At 48.3% G+C, this 14,900-nt stretch overlaps 1 protein-coding gene and 5 non-coding genes across 11 annotated transcripts in view; all 6 read left to right on the top strand.

The window, feature by feature from the left end:
• Nucleotides 1–3: 3 nt before the first annotated feature.
• The window catches only part of VWA5B2 (von Willebrand factor A domain containing 5B2), a 76,733-nt gene continuing 61,836 nt past the window's right edge, over nucleotides 4–14,900 (top strand). For 2 of the 6 annotated variants that reach the window (XM_039346988.1, XM_039346983.1), the window contains exons 1-2: nucleotides 4–163; nucleotides 2,065–2,252. In XM_039346988.1, coding sequence (XP_039202922.1) covers nucleotides 2,228–2,252 — 25 coding nt within the window. In that variant the 5' untranslated portion in view covers nucleotides 4–163; nucleotides 2,065–2,227. The remainder of the gene's footprint in view (nucleotides 164–2,064; nucleotides 2,253–14,900) is intronic. The other 4 variants (XM_039346932.1, XM_039346959.1, XM_039346924.1 and 1 more) reach the window with 3 other exon arrangements.
• Nucleotides 3,854–3,972, top strand: LOC120309656. Its single transcript, XR_005557142.1, has one exon. It is a non-coding gene; the product is annotated as a 5S ribosomal RNA (ribosomal RNA).
• Nucleotides 5,482–5,600, top strand: LOC120309652. Its single transcript, XR_005557141.1, has one exon. It is a non-coding gene; the product is annotated as a 5S ribosomal RNA (ribosomal RNA).
• LOC120309648 lies at nucleotides 7,110–7,228 on the top strand. The gene has a single exon (XR_005557140.1). It is a non-coding gene; the product is annotated as a 5S ribosomal RNA (ribosomal RNA).
• LOC120309646 lies at nucleotides 8,738–8,856 on the top strand. Its single transcript, XR_005557139.1, has one exon. It is a non-coding gene; the product is annotated as a 5S ribosomal RNA (ribosomal RNA).
• Nucleotides 10,366–10,484, top strand: LOC120309640. The gene has a single exon (XR_005557138.1). It is a non-coding gene; the product is annotated as a 5S ribosomal RNA (ribosomal RNA).

Here is a 14,900-nt window from a genome sequence, read left to right as displayed (position 1 = left end):
GTTTTTTTTTTCCAGAGCGGGAAAAAAAGAGGCCGGCTGAGGAGACTCTTTTTTTCTTTTCTTTTTTAAAAAAGGAACAGAACACAAATGAAAATAATAATGATCCGATGGATAAAAGCGGTATTGAGGAAAGGGACCCGCAAGTACAAAGCCGCCCCCTCAAGTGGGTGAAATGGGACTAGCATTTCAGATGGCTAGCAACTACACCGCCTATGGTTCCCAGCCAGCGAGAGCCATGGAGGGTGGCTGTATTACTCGGCATATAGTTAGTCTTAAGACGTCGTTGTTATTGTTGCTATTTGTCACGTTATGACTGACTGGCTGGGTTCAAGATAAGGAAAGTCGGTTTTTCAACGGGGCCCAACCGTTTCTTCCCTTGAGGAAAATCAAAAAGTGCTTTTTCAAATGGCAACTGGACTGTTTTGTTTTTTTCCTAGAGGAAAAACATGGGTGAAACAAAAAAACCACTTCACAAGCGCATGGCACAACATAGGAGATCAGACCCATCAGGACAAGATTTGGAGGTCTATCCACATTTGAAAGACAAAGGTCGCCCTTTTGAAGACAGCAGAGTCCACATTTTGGATAGAGAAGATCATTGGCTTGAAAGAGGGGTAAAAGAGGCCATTTATGTTAACATTGAGCAGTCCTCTCTCAACCAATGGAGGGGGAGGGATCACTTATTTCCAGTCTACCACACACATCATACAGCAGTTCCAAGAAGATTCCACAATCAATTGCACCCTAATTCAAATGAGTCAGGGAGCAAAGAAACCCCCAAGGCCGGAGTGCTAATGGACCAGATGACTGCAAAGAAATCCATCCTACCACCCCCAACATCTGGAAAGAATCCTACCCTTCCATTACCCTACCATCCAGTCTCAACTGTCACTATCCTTCCATTACCCACCCCACCCATGCTGCCATCACAACTGATGAAGTTTCTTGGATGAGAAATGTTTGCTTCTTCCTCCTCCAGGGGAAAAAAAAAAACCAATCCAGTTGCCTTTTGAAACAGCACTTTTGAGGCAACTATGACTTGGATGACTGAGAATCTCCACGGATATTTCCCTTGAGGAACCTTGAGCTGCTGCTGACATGTTTGGCACCTGTGCAAAAACCTTTTTGCAGGCCCTCTGAATAATTTCATAGGCTCTATTCTTTCCTTAAAAAAACAGGATCATGGTTAAGACTAGATGGAAATGTCAGATGGCACAATATGTACGGTTTCTCTAAATTGATAAATAGCACTTGTTTTGGAACAGTAAAATCTGATGCAAGTGAGGACATGTAGTTGTTTGCAATAGTGGTGAACATCTGTACCTCAGGTGTAGGATGAGGATGAAGGTTTGTTGTCCGAGCTTTTGGGTTGGTTTCCGAACGTTTTGTTACCAGGCTAGGTAACATCTCCAGCAGTGTTTAGGGAACCACCACTGAAGATGTTACTTAGTCTGGTAAGGAAACGTTCACAAACCAACCCACAAGCTCAGAGAATGAACTTTCACCCTCATCTCTAGTGTTTGGAATGGATAACTGATTTTTAAAACGTTATTTGCCAACCCTCTGGTAATGACGCTTTTGTGCTGTGCACAACTTGCACGTTTGCTTGCAGTGACCCTGATATTCCACTTTTTGAGTGCATCTATCCTAATCCAGTTTTTCACAGTAGGCAATAATATGTTCAAGAAAGAGACATTGACTCATAAAAAACAGGTATGTGGGAATAATTTTGGGAGACAGGAGGAAGACACCGGATTAGGCAGATTAGAAAATAGTCAGACGAGGCAGCGGAGTACGCAGGTATTGCAAACATCTCAGAATGGACCTTCCCAGGGAAGTGGGATTGTAAAGGTAAAAGAGCAGAAATGCACTATCAATCTTGCAAACTTGTTAATAGAATTTTATTTCTGGGTTTGCTTCTTACAGTTACCTCACAGGGCTAACTGTATAACCTACAACTTTGATGTTCCTCAGCTCACCTTTGAAGAACATCCCACCCAAGATAATCTCACCAAAAGGTTTTATTTCCTCTTAAATGCAAAACTTAATACAACTTTTTCACAGGGTGGGATCCTGAGACAACCGGAATAAAGCATCCAGAAACAAACGGCATGGCAACTTTTGAACATGAAGGATCCATATTATCCAGTATGCTGCCTCTTGTTGCTGAAAGAAGCTCCTGTTCTTTGTGCCTGGATCGTTGTGTAAGACCACAGGTCTAACTCAAATGGAAAAGAGAAAACTCTGGTCAAGTAGGGTTTTTCATCTTTTTTTTATTCATCTAATTGATACAGTATAAGAACGTACAATAAAACTAAAACAAATATATAAAAGCACTATCATTAACAAATATTAAAAACTTTTAAAAACCTATAAATCTATTTAAAAAGGAATAATAGAAGGATATTTAAACTGCCGTTATAACATGAGACAATCACAAACAGTTGTCATTTGAGAACTATATATATATATTATATATGTATACACACACACACGTGTGTGTGTGTGTGTATTTGTCTCTACAGTTAGTCCTCAAATTATGACTACAATGGAACCCAAAATTTATCGTGCTAAGCAAGACGGTTCCTAAGTGGGTTTTTCCCCATTTTATGACATTTCTTCCCACATTTTGTAAATGAACTGCTGCAGTTCGTAAGTTACTAACACGATTGTTAAATGAATTTGGCTTGTCCATTTACTTTGGTTGTAAGAAGGCCACAAAAGGTGATCATGTGAACCCAGGACACTGAAACCATCATAAGTATGAGTCAGTTGCAGGAGGTCCATAGGGATGATGCAATACAGCGGTCATCAGGGTGCAAACCGGCCATAAGGCCCTTTTTTCAGTGCCGATGGACATTTGAAATGTCGCTAAACTAATGTTTGCGGCTCAAGGACTATCTGTATACCTGCACGCGTGTAGCTGCAACTATGAATAGCTGTGTATGAAGTCCGGAAAGTGAAATCACATTTTCAAAAAAGTGAAAAAGATAGCTGAAACAAAAACTAAGAAACCTTCTGTAAGGTAGTCCTTGACTTACGACGACAATGGAGCCCAAGATTGATTTTGCTAACGGAGACATTTCTTAAGTGAGTTTTGCCCCGCTGTACGACTTTACTTGCCACGTTTGTCAAGTGAATCGTCCCGGTTGTTAACTTAATAACACGGTTGTTAAGTGAATCCGGCTTCCCCATTGACTGCGCTTGTCGGAAAGTCGCAAAAGGAGATCTCGTGACTGTGGGACTGTGCAACCGTCATAAATCTGAGCCAGGTGGGGAGGCTGAAATGGTCGTAAGTGTGAAAAATGGTCGTAACTCACTTCTTCCGGTGCCACTGTAACTTCGAACGGTCCCTAAACAAACTGTTGTCAGTCGAGGACTACCTTGAAAGGGAGAAAACGCTCAAGCCAAGATTGGGACTCCCAGCCTTCTTTGGCTGGTCTGCGCGCCCTAATGAAGATCTGATGGGTAGCTGTGCTTTGTGTCTGCTTGTTGAGAGTGGGGACGGCCTGCACTGCAGGGCAGCATGTGCGGCAGCTGCATTTTTCCTGCAGGTTCCCTCGGAAAGGAGACCGGCAGCGACCGGGGCCTGGCCCGGGAGCTGGCCATTAGGTAGCCAGGCGTACTAGGTTGAGGAGAGAAGGATGGAGTGGTGGGAAGAGCCCGAGAGGCACAGCCCCGGAGCCGGTGTGTGTGCGGTGGAGACGGGCTGAGCGGCTGCAGCACCGGCGGCCAAAGCGGGAAGGATGGGCCTTAGGGGCGTGAGAGGAACCTGTGGCTGGGATTCCCTGCCAGGGCTTGAACAGGGGGCGCTGCAGGTGGCTTAAAGGCAGCGGCAAGCAGCTAGAACACCGTCTACGGCCATACTACCCTGAACGCGCCCGATCCCGTCTGATCTCGGAAGCTAAGCAGGGTCAGGCCTGGTTAGTACTTGGATGGGAGACCGCCTGGGAATACCGGGTGCTGTAGGCTTTTGCCCCCGCCTGCCCCATTCCCCTCTTTCTCGCTCTTCCTCCTCCTCACTCACCCTCACCGGCTGCCTCTTCCTTTTGCTGCCACTTTCAGAGCTCGGGTGCCGCATCAGTGGGGCGAACAGAACGCAAGCCTGCTTTTCCCAGCAACAGACCCCCCGGTCCGTGACCTATGCCCGCAATTCAGCCCTAAGTTTCCGTTGCTAAGCTAGGCAGTTGTGAAGCGAACTGCACACCGTTCACGCTCTTTTTTTGATATAGTGGTGAAGGGAACCAGAGCTGTTGTTAAATGAATCATCTGTCAGTAAGTGAATCTGTTAGCCACATTGATTTTTCCTATCGGAAGCCGGATGGGAAGATTGCGATGGACTAGCGCATCATCCTGGCACAGTGCGATAGTCCTCAAGACAAGGCGGTTGCCGAGCCCCGAATTTGGATCACCTGTCTGTGGAGATTGTACAGCGGTCATCAGGGTGCAAACCGGCCATAAGGCCCTTTTTTCAGTGCCGATGGACATTTGAAATGTCGCTAAACTAATGTTTGCGGCTCAAGGACTATCTGTATACCTGCACGCGTGTAGCTGCAACTATGAATAGCTGTGTATGAAGTCCGGAAAGTGAAATCACATTTTCAAAAAAGTGAAAAAGATAGCCGAAACAAAAACTAAGAAACCTTCTGTAAGGTAGTCCTTGACTTACGACGACAATGGAGCCCAAGATTGATTTTGCTAACGGAGACATTTCTTAAGTGAGTTTTGCCCCGCTGTACGACTTTACTTGCCACGTTTGTCAAGTGAATCGTCCCGGTTGTTAACTTAATAACACGGTTGTTAAGTGAATCCGGCTTCCCCATTGACTGCGCTTGTCGGAAAGTCGCAAAAGGAGATCTCGTGACTGTGGGACTGTGCAACCGTCATAAATCTGAGCCAGGTGGGGAGGCTGAAATGGTCGTAAGTGTGAAAAATGGTCGTAACTCACTTCTTCCGGTGCCACTGTAACTTCGAACGGTCCCTAAACAAACTGTTGTCAGTCGAGGACTACCTTGAAAGGGAGAAAACGCTCAAGCCAAGATTGGGAATCCCAGCCTTCTTTGGCTGGTCTGCGCGCCCTAATGAAGATCTGATGGGTAGCTGTGCTTTGTGTCTGCTTGTTGAGAGTGGGGACGGCCTGCACTGCAGGGCAGCATGTGCGGCAGCTGCATTTTTCCTGCAGGTTCCCTCGGAAAGGAGACCGGCAGCGACCGGGGCCTGGCCCGGGAGCTGGCCATTAGGTAGCCAGGCGTACTAGGTTGAGGAGAGAAGGATGGAGTGGTGGGAAGAGCCCGAGAGGCACAGCCCCGGAGCCGGTGTGTGTGCGGTGGAGACGGGCTGAGCGGCTGCAGCACCGGCGGCCAAAGCGGGAAGGATGGGCCTTAGGGGCGTGAGAGGAACCTGTGGCTGGGATTCCCTGCCAGGGCTTGAACAGGGGGCGCTGCAGGTGGCTTAAAGGCAGCGGCAAGCAGCTAGAACACCGTCTACGGCCATACTACCCTGAACGCGCCCGATCCCGTCTGATCTCGGAAGCTAAGCAGGGTCAGGCCTGGTTAGTACTTGGATGGGAGACCGCCTGGGAATACCGGGTGCTGTAGGCTTTTGCCCCCGCCTGCCCCATTCCCCTCTTTCTCGCTCTTCCTCCTCCTCACTCACCCTCACCGGCTGCCTCTTCCTTTTGCTGCCACTTTCAGAGCTCGGGTGCCGCATCAGTGGGGCGAACAGAACGCAAGCCTGCTTTTCCCAGCAACAGACCCCCCGGTCCGTGACCTATGCCCGCAATTCAGCCCTAAGTTTCCGTTGCTAAGCTAGGCAGTTGTGAAGCGAACTGCACACCGTTCACGCTCTTTTTTTGATATAGTGGTGAAGGGAACCAGAGCTGTTGTTAAATGAATCATCTGTCAGTAAGTGAATCTGTTAGCCACATTGATTTTTCCTATCGGAAGCCGGATGGGAAGATTACGATGGACTAGCGCATCATCCTGGCACAGTGCGATAGTCCTCAAGACAAGGCGGTTGCCGAGCCCCGAATTTGGATCACCTGTCTGTGGAGATTGTACAGCGGTCATCAGGGTGCAAACCGGCCATAAGGCCCTTTTTTCAGTGCCGATGGACATTTGAAATGTCGCTAAACTAATGTTTGCGGCTCAAGGACTATCTGTATACCTGCACGCGTGTAGCTGCAACTATGAATAGCTGTGTATGAAGTCCGGAAAGTGAAATCACATTTTCAAAAAAGTGAAAAAGATAGCCGAAACAAAAACTAAGAAACCTTCTGTAAGGTAGTCCTTGACTTACGACGACAATGGAGCCCAAGATTGATTTTGCTAACGGAGACATTTCTTAAGTGAGTTTTGCCCCGCTGTACGACTTTACTTGCCACGTTTGTCAAGTGAATCGTCCCGGTTGTTAACTTAATAACACGGTTGTTAAGTGAATCCGGCTTCCCCATTGACTGCGCTTGTCGGAAAGTCGCAAAAGGAGATCTCGTGACTGTGGGACTGTGCAACCGTCATAAATCTGAGCCAGGTGGGGAGGCTGAAATGGTCGTAAGTGTGAAAAATGGTCGTAACTCACTTCTTCCGGTGCCACTGTAACTTCGAACGGTCCCTAAACAAACTGTTGTCAGTCGAGGACTACCTTGAAAGGGAGAAAACGCTCAAGCCAAGATTGGGAATCCCAGCCTTCTTTGGCTGGTCTGCGCGCCCTAATGAAGATCTGATGGGTAGCTGTGCTTTGTGTCTGCTTGTTGAGAGTGGGGACGGCCTGCACTGCAGGGCAGCATGTGCGGCAGCTGCATTTTTCCTGCAGGTTCCCTCGGAAAGGAGACCGGCAGCGACCGGGGCCTGGCCCGGGAGCTGGCCATTAGGTAGCCAGGCGTACTAGGTTGAGGAGAGAAGGATGGAGTGGTGGGAAGAGCCCGAGAGGCACAGCCCCGGAGCCGGTGTGTGTGCGGTGGAGACGGGCTGAGCGGCTGCAGCACCGGCGGCCAAAGCGGGAAGGATGGGCCTTAGGGGCGTGAGAGGAACCTGTGGCTGGGATTCCCTGCCAGGGCTTGAACAGGGGGCGCTGCAGGTGGCTTAAAGGCAGCGGCAAGCAGCTAGAACACCGTCTACGGCCATACTACCCTGAACGCGCCCGATCCCGTCTGATCTCGGAAGCTAAGCAGGGTCAGGCCTGGTTAGTACTTGGATGGGAGACCGCCTGGGAATACCGGGTGCTGTAGGCTTTTGCCCCCGCCTGCCCCATTCCCCTCTTTCTCGCTCTTCCTCCTCCTCACTCACCCTCACCGGCTGCCTCTTCCTTTTGCTGCCACTTTCAGAGCTCGGGTGCCGCATCAGTGGGGCGAACAGAACGCAAGCCTGCTTTTCCCAGCAACAGACCCCCCGGTCCGTGACCTATGCCCGCAATTCAGCCCTAAGTTTCCGTTGCTAAGCTAGGCAGTTGTGAAGCGAACTGCACACCGTTCACGCTCTTTTTTTGATATAGTGGTGAAGGGAACCAGAGCTGTTGTTAAATGAATCATCTGTCAGTAAGTGAATCTGTTAGCCACATTGATTTTTCCTATCGGAAGCCGGATGGGAAGATTACGATGGACTAGCGCATCATCCTGGCACAGTGCGATAGTCCTCAAGACAAGGCGGTTGCCGAGCCCCGAATTTGGATCACCTGTCTGTGGAGATTGTACAGCGGTCATCAGGGTGCAAACCGGCCATAAGGCCCTTTTTTCAGTGCCGATGGACATTTGAAATGTCGCTAAACTAATGTTTGCGGCTCAAGGACTATCTGTATACCTGCACGCGTGTAGCTGCAACTATGAATAGCTGTGTATGAAGTCCGGAAAGTGAAATCACATTTTCAAAAAAGTGAAAAAGATAGCCGAAACAAAAACTAAGAAACCTTCTGTAAGGTAGTCCTTGACTTACGACGACAATGGAGCCCAAGATTGATTTTGCTAACGGAGACATTTCTTAAGTGAGTTTTGCCCCGCTGTACGACTTTACTTGCCACGTTTGTCAAGTGAATCGTCCCGGTTGTTAACTTAATAACACGGTTGTTAAGTGAATCCGGCTTCCCCATTGACTGCGCTTGTCGGAAAGTCGCAAAAGGAGATCTCGTGACTGTGGGACTGTGCAACCGTCATAAATCTGAGCCAGGTGGGGAGGCTGAAATGGTCGTAAGTGTGAAAAATGGTCGTAACTCACTTCTTCCGGTGCCACTGTAACTTCGAACGGTCCCTAAACAAACTGTTGTCAGTCGAGGACTACCTTGAAAGGGAGAAAACGCTCAAGCCAAGATTGGGAATCCCAGCCTTCTTTGGCTGGTCTGCGCGCCCTAATGAAGATCTGATGGGTAGCTGTGCTTTGTGTCTGCTTGTTGAGAGTGGGGACGGCCTGCACTGCAGGGCAGCATGTGCGGCAGCTGCATTTTTCCTGCAGGTTCCCTCGGAAAGGAGACCGGCAGCGACCGGGGCCTGGCCCGGGAGCTGGCCATTAGGTAGCCAGGCGTACTAGGTTGAGGAGAGAAGGATGGAGTGGTGGGAAGAGCCCGAGAGGCACAGCCCCGGAGCCGGTGTGTGTGCGGTGGAGACGGGCTGAGCGGCTGCAGCACCGGCGGCCAAAGCGGGAAGGATGGGCCTTAGGGGCGTGAGAGGAACCTGTGGCTGGGATTCCCTGCCAGGGCTTGAACAGGGGGCGCTGCAGGTGGCTTAAAGGCAGCGGCAAGCAGCTAGAACACCGTCTACGGCCATACTACCCTGAACGCGCCCGATCCCGTCTGATCTCGGAAGCTAAGCAGGGTCAGGCCTGGTTAGTACTTGGATGGGAGACCGCCTGGGAATACCGGGTGCTGTAGGCTTTTGCCCCCGCCTGCCCCATTCCCCTCTTTCTCGCTCTTCCTCCTCCTCACTCACCCTCACCGGCTGCCTCTTCCTTTTGCTGCCACTTTCAGAGCTCGGGTGCCGCATCAGTGGGGCGAACAGAACGCAAGCCTGCTTTTCCCAGCAACAGACCCCCCGGTCCGTGACCTATGCCCGCAATTCAGCCCTAAGTTTCCGTTGCTAAGCTAGGCAGTTGTGAAGCGAACTGCACACCGTTCACGCTCTTTTTTTGATATAGTGGTGAAGGGAACCAGAGCTGTTGTTAAATGAATCATCTGTCAGTAAGTGAATCTGTTAGCCACATTGATTTTTCCTATCGGAAGCCGGATGGGAAGATTACGATGGACTAGCGCATCATCCTGGCACAGTGCGATAGTCCTCAAGACAAGGCGGTTGCCGAGCCCCGAATTTGGATCACCTGTCTGTGGAGATTGTACAGCGGTCATCAGGGTGCAAACCGGCCATAAGGCCCTTTTTTCAGTGCCGATGGACATTTGAAATGTCGCTAAACTAATGTTTGCGGCTCAAGGACTATCTGTATACCTGCACGCGTGTAGCTGCAACTATGAATAGCTGTGTATGAAGTCCGGAAAGTGAAATCACATTTTCAAAAAAGTGAAAAAGATAGCCGAAACAAAAACTAAGAAACCTTCTGTAAGGTAGTCCTTGACTTACGACGACAATGGAGCCCAAGATTGATTTTGCTAACGGAGACATTTCTTAAGTGAGTTTTGCCCCGCTGTACGACTTTACTTGCCACGTTTGTCAAGTGAATCGTCCCGGTTGTTAACTTAATAACACGGTTGTTAAGTGAATCCGGCTTCCCCATTGACTGCGCTTGTCGGAAAGTCGCAAAAGGAGATCTCGTGACTGTGGGACTGTGCAACCGTCATAAATCTGAGCCAGGTGGGGAGGCTGAAATGGTCGTAAGTGTGAAAAATGGTCGTAACTCACTTCTTCCGGTGCCACTGTAACTTCGAACGGTCCCTAAACAAACTGTTGTCAGTCGAGGACTACCTTGAAAGGGAGAAAACGCTCAAGCCAAGATTGGGAATCCCAGCCTTCTTTGGCTGGTCTGCGCGCCCTAATGAAGATCTGATGGGTAGCTGTGCTTTGTGTCTGCTTGTTGAGAGTGGGGACGGCCTGCACTGCAGGGCAGCATGTGCGGCAGCTGCATTTTTCCTGCAGGTTCCCTCGGAAAGGAGACCGGCAGCGACCGGGGCCTGGCCCGGGAGCTGGCCATTAGGTAGCCAGGCGTACTAGGTTGAGGAGAGAAGGATGGAGTGGTGGGAAGAGCCCGAGAGGCACAGCCCCGGAGCCGGTGTGTGTGCGGTGGAGACGGGCTGAGCGGCTGCAGCACCGGCGGCCAAAGCGGGAAGGATGGGCCTTAGGGGCGTGAGAGGAACCTGTGGCTGGGATTCCCTGCCAGGGCTTGAACAGGGGGCGCTGCAGGTGGCTTAAAGGCAGCGGCAAGCAGCTAGAACACCGTCTACGGCCATACTACCCTGAACGCGCCCGATCCCGTCTGATCTCGGAAGCTAAGCAGGGTCAGGCCTGGTTAGTACTTGGATGGGAGACCGCCTGGGAATACCGGGTGCTGTAGGCTTTTGCCCCCCCGCCTGCCCCATTCCCCTCTTTCTCGCTCTTCCTCCTCCTCACCCTCACCGCCTGCCTCTTCCTTTTGCTGCCACTTTCAGAGCTTGGGTGCTGCATCAGTGGGGGTAACTGACCACAAGCATGCTTTTCCCAACAACAGACACACACACCCCCGGTCCGTGACCTATGCTCGCAATTCAGCGCTAAGTTTCCGTTGCTAAGCTAGGCAGTTGTGAAGCGAACTGCACACCGTTCACGCTCTTTTTTTGATATAGTGGTGAAGGGAACCAGTTCCATCCTTAAATGAATCATCTGTCGGTAAGCAAATGTTACGAAGGACTAGCGCATCATCCTGGCACTGTGCGATTGTTATCAAGACAAGGCGGTTGCCGAGCCCCGAATTTGGATCACCTGACTGTAGAGATTGTGCAGCAGTCATCAGGGTGCAAACCTGTCATAAGGCCCCTTTTTCAGTGCCGATGGACTTTTGAAATGTCGCTAAACTAAACTGCAGGTTGCTTAAAGGCAGCAGCAAGCAGCTGGAACACCCTCTTTGTCCGTTCTACCCTGAACCCCCCCCCCGATCCTTTCTGATCTTGGAAGCTAAGGAGGGTCAGGCCTGGTTAGTACTTGGATGGGAGACCGCCTCGGAATACTGGGTGCTGTAGACTTTTGCCCCTATCTCTCTCCTCACCAAAGCCTGCCCTGTTCCCCTCTTCCTCTTTGCCCCTTCCTTTTTCTGCCCGTTCCAGAGCTTGGGTTCCGCATCAGCCAAGTGAGCAGAACGCAACCTTGCTCTTTCCATCAGCAGACTCCCCCGCCCCACTCCTGGATGCTCGATGGCTGCTCAATCGAGTAGATGTAAAAACCTAAGTTTTCTGCTACTCAGCCGGTCAGTGACTTATGGCCACAATTCAGCATTAAGTTTTCATTGCTAAGGTAGGCAGTTGTGAAGTGAACTGCACACTGTTCACATTCTGTCCCCAACAACCCTTGGCCATTCCTGTCTTTTTCTTCCTCCTCACCCGCACCATCTGCCCATTTCTTTTGTTGCCACTTTCAGCGGTTGGATGATGGTTCAGCTTGGGGAATGGAATGTAGTCCTGTGTTTTTTGTTGAAAGTTATATCCTGCCTTTATTTTCATTGATTGGTCAGCATCCTAATATTCTTTCCTATTTTGCTCACATTGCTGTGAGGCTGGTCGTGTTGAGAGAGGTGACTTTCCAAAGACATAATTATAGAATATTGTTTTCCTGGATTGGAGCAGAACTACCTGGTTACTTTGATGTTCATGTTTTATGCTAGAATTCAGAGTATTTTCTTACCTAATAGTACAAGACTTTCATTTTATAATTAAAACTGTTGTGTCTATATAAAGGTTCTCAGTAAACTGGGCCATGGTTTTCTGAAAGGTGCTTTTCAAAAGGCAACTGGACTTTCTTTCTTTGAAGATGTTTGGCTTCTAATCTGAGAAACATCTTTAGTTCAGAAAGAAAGAAAAAAAAACAAGAAAAAACAAAGAAAGTCTAGATGCCTTCTGAAAAGCACCTTTGGGACAGCAAGTCATGTTTTTCCAGTAAAACATCTTATTCCTTTTGGGCAGTCTGTGGATTAACAGATCCTTGTCATTTTGCACCTTCTGCTGTTTAATATTGCTATGCAAGAAAAGAGCTGCTAGGTCAACTCCAGAACAGCTGTGTATTAAAAATCCAGGCAGAACACCTGTGAACTGTATTGAAGAGCTCATGTCTTCTTTTATCAACATTTTGTTGTTGTTAATTGCGAAGTCGTGTCTGACCCATCGCGACCCCATGGACAATGTTCCTCCAGGTCTTCCTGTCCTCTATCATCTTCTGGAGTCCATTTAAGTTCACACCTACTGCTTCAGTGACTCCATCCAGCCATCTCATTCTCTGTCGTCCCCTTCTTCTATTGCCCTCCATCTTTCCCAGCATTAGGCCCTTCTCGAGTGAGTCCTTCCTTCTCATTAGGTGGCCAAAGTATTTGAGTTCCAACTTCAAGATCTGGCCTTCTAAAGAGCAGTCGGGGTTGATCTCTTCTAGGACTGACCGGTTTGAACGCCTTGCAGTCCAAGGGACTCGCAGGAGTCTTCTCCAGCACCATAGTTCAAAGGCCTCAATTCTTTGGCGCTCAGCCTTTCTTATGGTCCAACTTTCACAGCCATACATTGCAACTGGGAAAACCATGGCCTGGACTATACGCACTTTTGTTGGCAGGGTGATGTCTCTGCTTTTTAGTATGCTGTCTAGATTTGCCATAGCTTTCCTCCCCAGGAGCAAGCGTCTTTTAATTTCTTGGCTGCAGTCCCCATCTAAGGTGATCTTGGAGCCCAGGAAAATAAAATCTGTCACTACCTCCATTTCTTCCCCATCTGTTTGCCAGGAATTGAGAGGGCCGTATGCCATGATTTTGGTTTTCTTAATGTTGAGTTTCAAGCTAACTTTTGCACTCTCCTTCTTCACCCGCATCAAGAGGCTCTTTAGTTCGTCTTCACTTTCTGCCATTAGAGTGGTATCATCTGCATATCTTAGGTTGTTGATATTTCTCCCGGCAATCTTAATTCCAACTTTTGATTCATCTAGCCCTGCCTTTCTCATGATGTGCTCTGCATATAAGTTAAATAGGCAGGGCGACAGTATACAGCCTTGCCGGACTCCTTTTCCAATTTTGAACCAATCAGTGGTTCCGTGTTCAGTTCTCACTGTTGCTTCTTGACCCGCATATAGGTTTCTCAAGAGACAAATAAGATGGTCTGGTACTCCCATCTCTTTAAGGACTTGCCACAATTTGTTGTGATCCATATAATCAAAGGCTTTAGCATAGTCAATGAAGCAGAAGTAGATGTTTTTCTGGAACTCCCTAGCTTTCTCCACGATCCAGCTGGAATAGTGGACTGGACTCAAGCAGAACTAAAAGCAATGGATAGGCAGACCAGAAAAATAATGACAATGAATCATGCCCTTCATCCACGCAGTGACATTGATAGACTTTATCTACCAAGGCAAATAGGTGGGCGTGGAATGCTACAAGTACATCAGATGGTTGAAGAAGAAAAAATGGCTTTGGAAGAATATCTGAAGAACAATGATGAAGATGCACTGAAATTAGTATATCAGGAAGGCTTACTGACTACTGGAGAGACCAAACTGGCCTACAAGAAAGACCAAATGAAGAACAGAATAGAGGCATGGGAAGACAAAGCACTACATGGCCAATACATTAAAAAAATAGCTGGGAAAGCAGATAATAATAAAACCTGGCAATGGCTAAGAGCAGGAAAATTGAAGAAAGAGACCGAGGGACTAATTCTGGCTGCACAAGACCAAGCCTTAAGGACAAATGCATACAAAGTCAAAATTGAGAAGACAGCAACAGACAGTAAGTGCCGCCTATGCAAAGAAGCTGAAGAAACAGTGGACCACTTGGTAAGCTGTTGCAAGAAGATTGCACAGACTGATTACAAGCAGCGGCATGACAAAGTAGCAACAATGGTGCATTGGAAGATCTGCAAAAAATATCATTTGCCTGTAAGCAAAAACTGGTGGGATCATAAAATAGAGAAAGTCATAGAAAATGATAAAATTAAACTGCTCTGGGACTTCAGAATTCAAACAGACAAGCACCTGCAACATAACACCCCAGACTTAACAATTGTCGATAAGAAAGACAAAAAAGTCTGGATAGTGGACGTGGCAGTGCCTGGAGATAGCAGAATAGAAGAGAAAGAACTGGAGAAGATAACAAAATACAAAGACCTACAAATAGAAATAGAAAGACTGTGGCAAAAGCAAGCAAGGGTAGTACCAATAGTAATAGGCTCCTTGGGTGCAATCCCAAAACAACTGGAGCACCACTTGAACACCATTGGCATTGACAAATTCGCTATTAGTCAATTGCAAAAGGCGGCCTTATTAGGAACTGCTTCCATCCTGCGACGATATCTGTAATACCATCAAACATCCACATCTGCCTATCCCAGGTCCTGGGTAAGGACTCGATAGGTAGACAAAATGCCAAATCCAGTCTGAACATCTGGCTGACTGTGCGATGATCCATAATAATAATAATAATAATAATAATAAAGTTGGAAGGGACCTTGGAGGTCATCTAGTCCAACCCATTGCTCAGTCAGGAAACTCTATACCATTTCAGACAAATGGCGTCCAGTCTCTTCTTAAAAACTTCCAGTGTTGGAGCATTCACCACTTCTGGAAGCAGGTTGTTCCACTGGTTAATTGTTCTAACTGTCAGGAAGTTTCTCCTTAGTTCTAGGTTGCTTCTGTCCTTGATTAGTTTCCATCCGTTGCTTCTTGTCCTGCCTTCAGGTGCTTTGGAGAATAGCTTGACTCCCTCTTCTTTGGGGCAGCCCCTGAGATATTGGAACACTGCTATCATGTCCCCCCT

This window comes from Crotalus tigris, unplaced genomic scaffold (genome assembly GCF_016545835.1).
Source record: "Crotalus tigris isolate CLP2741 ecotype Arizona unplaced genomic scaffold, ASM1654583v1 scf7180000017552.641344, whole genome shotgun sequence".
Taxonomy (NCBI): Eukaryota; Metazoa; Chordata; class Lepidosauria; order Squamata; family Viperidae; genus Crotalus; species Crotalus tigris.
The sequence above is the reverse complement of the archived record's forward strand: the minus strand, read 5'-3'. Positions and strand labels throughout refer to the sequence as shown.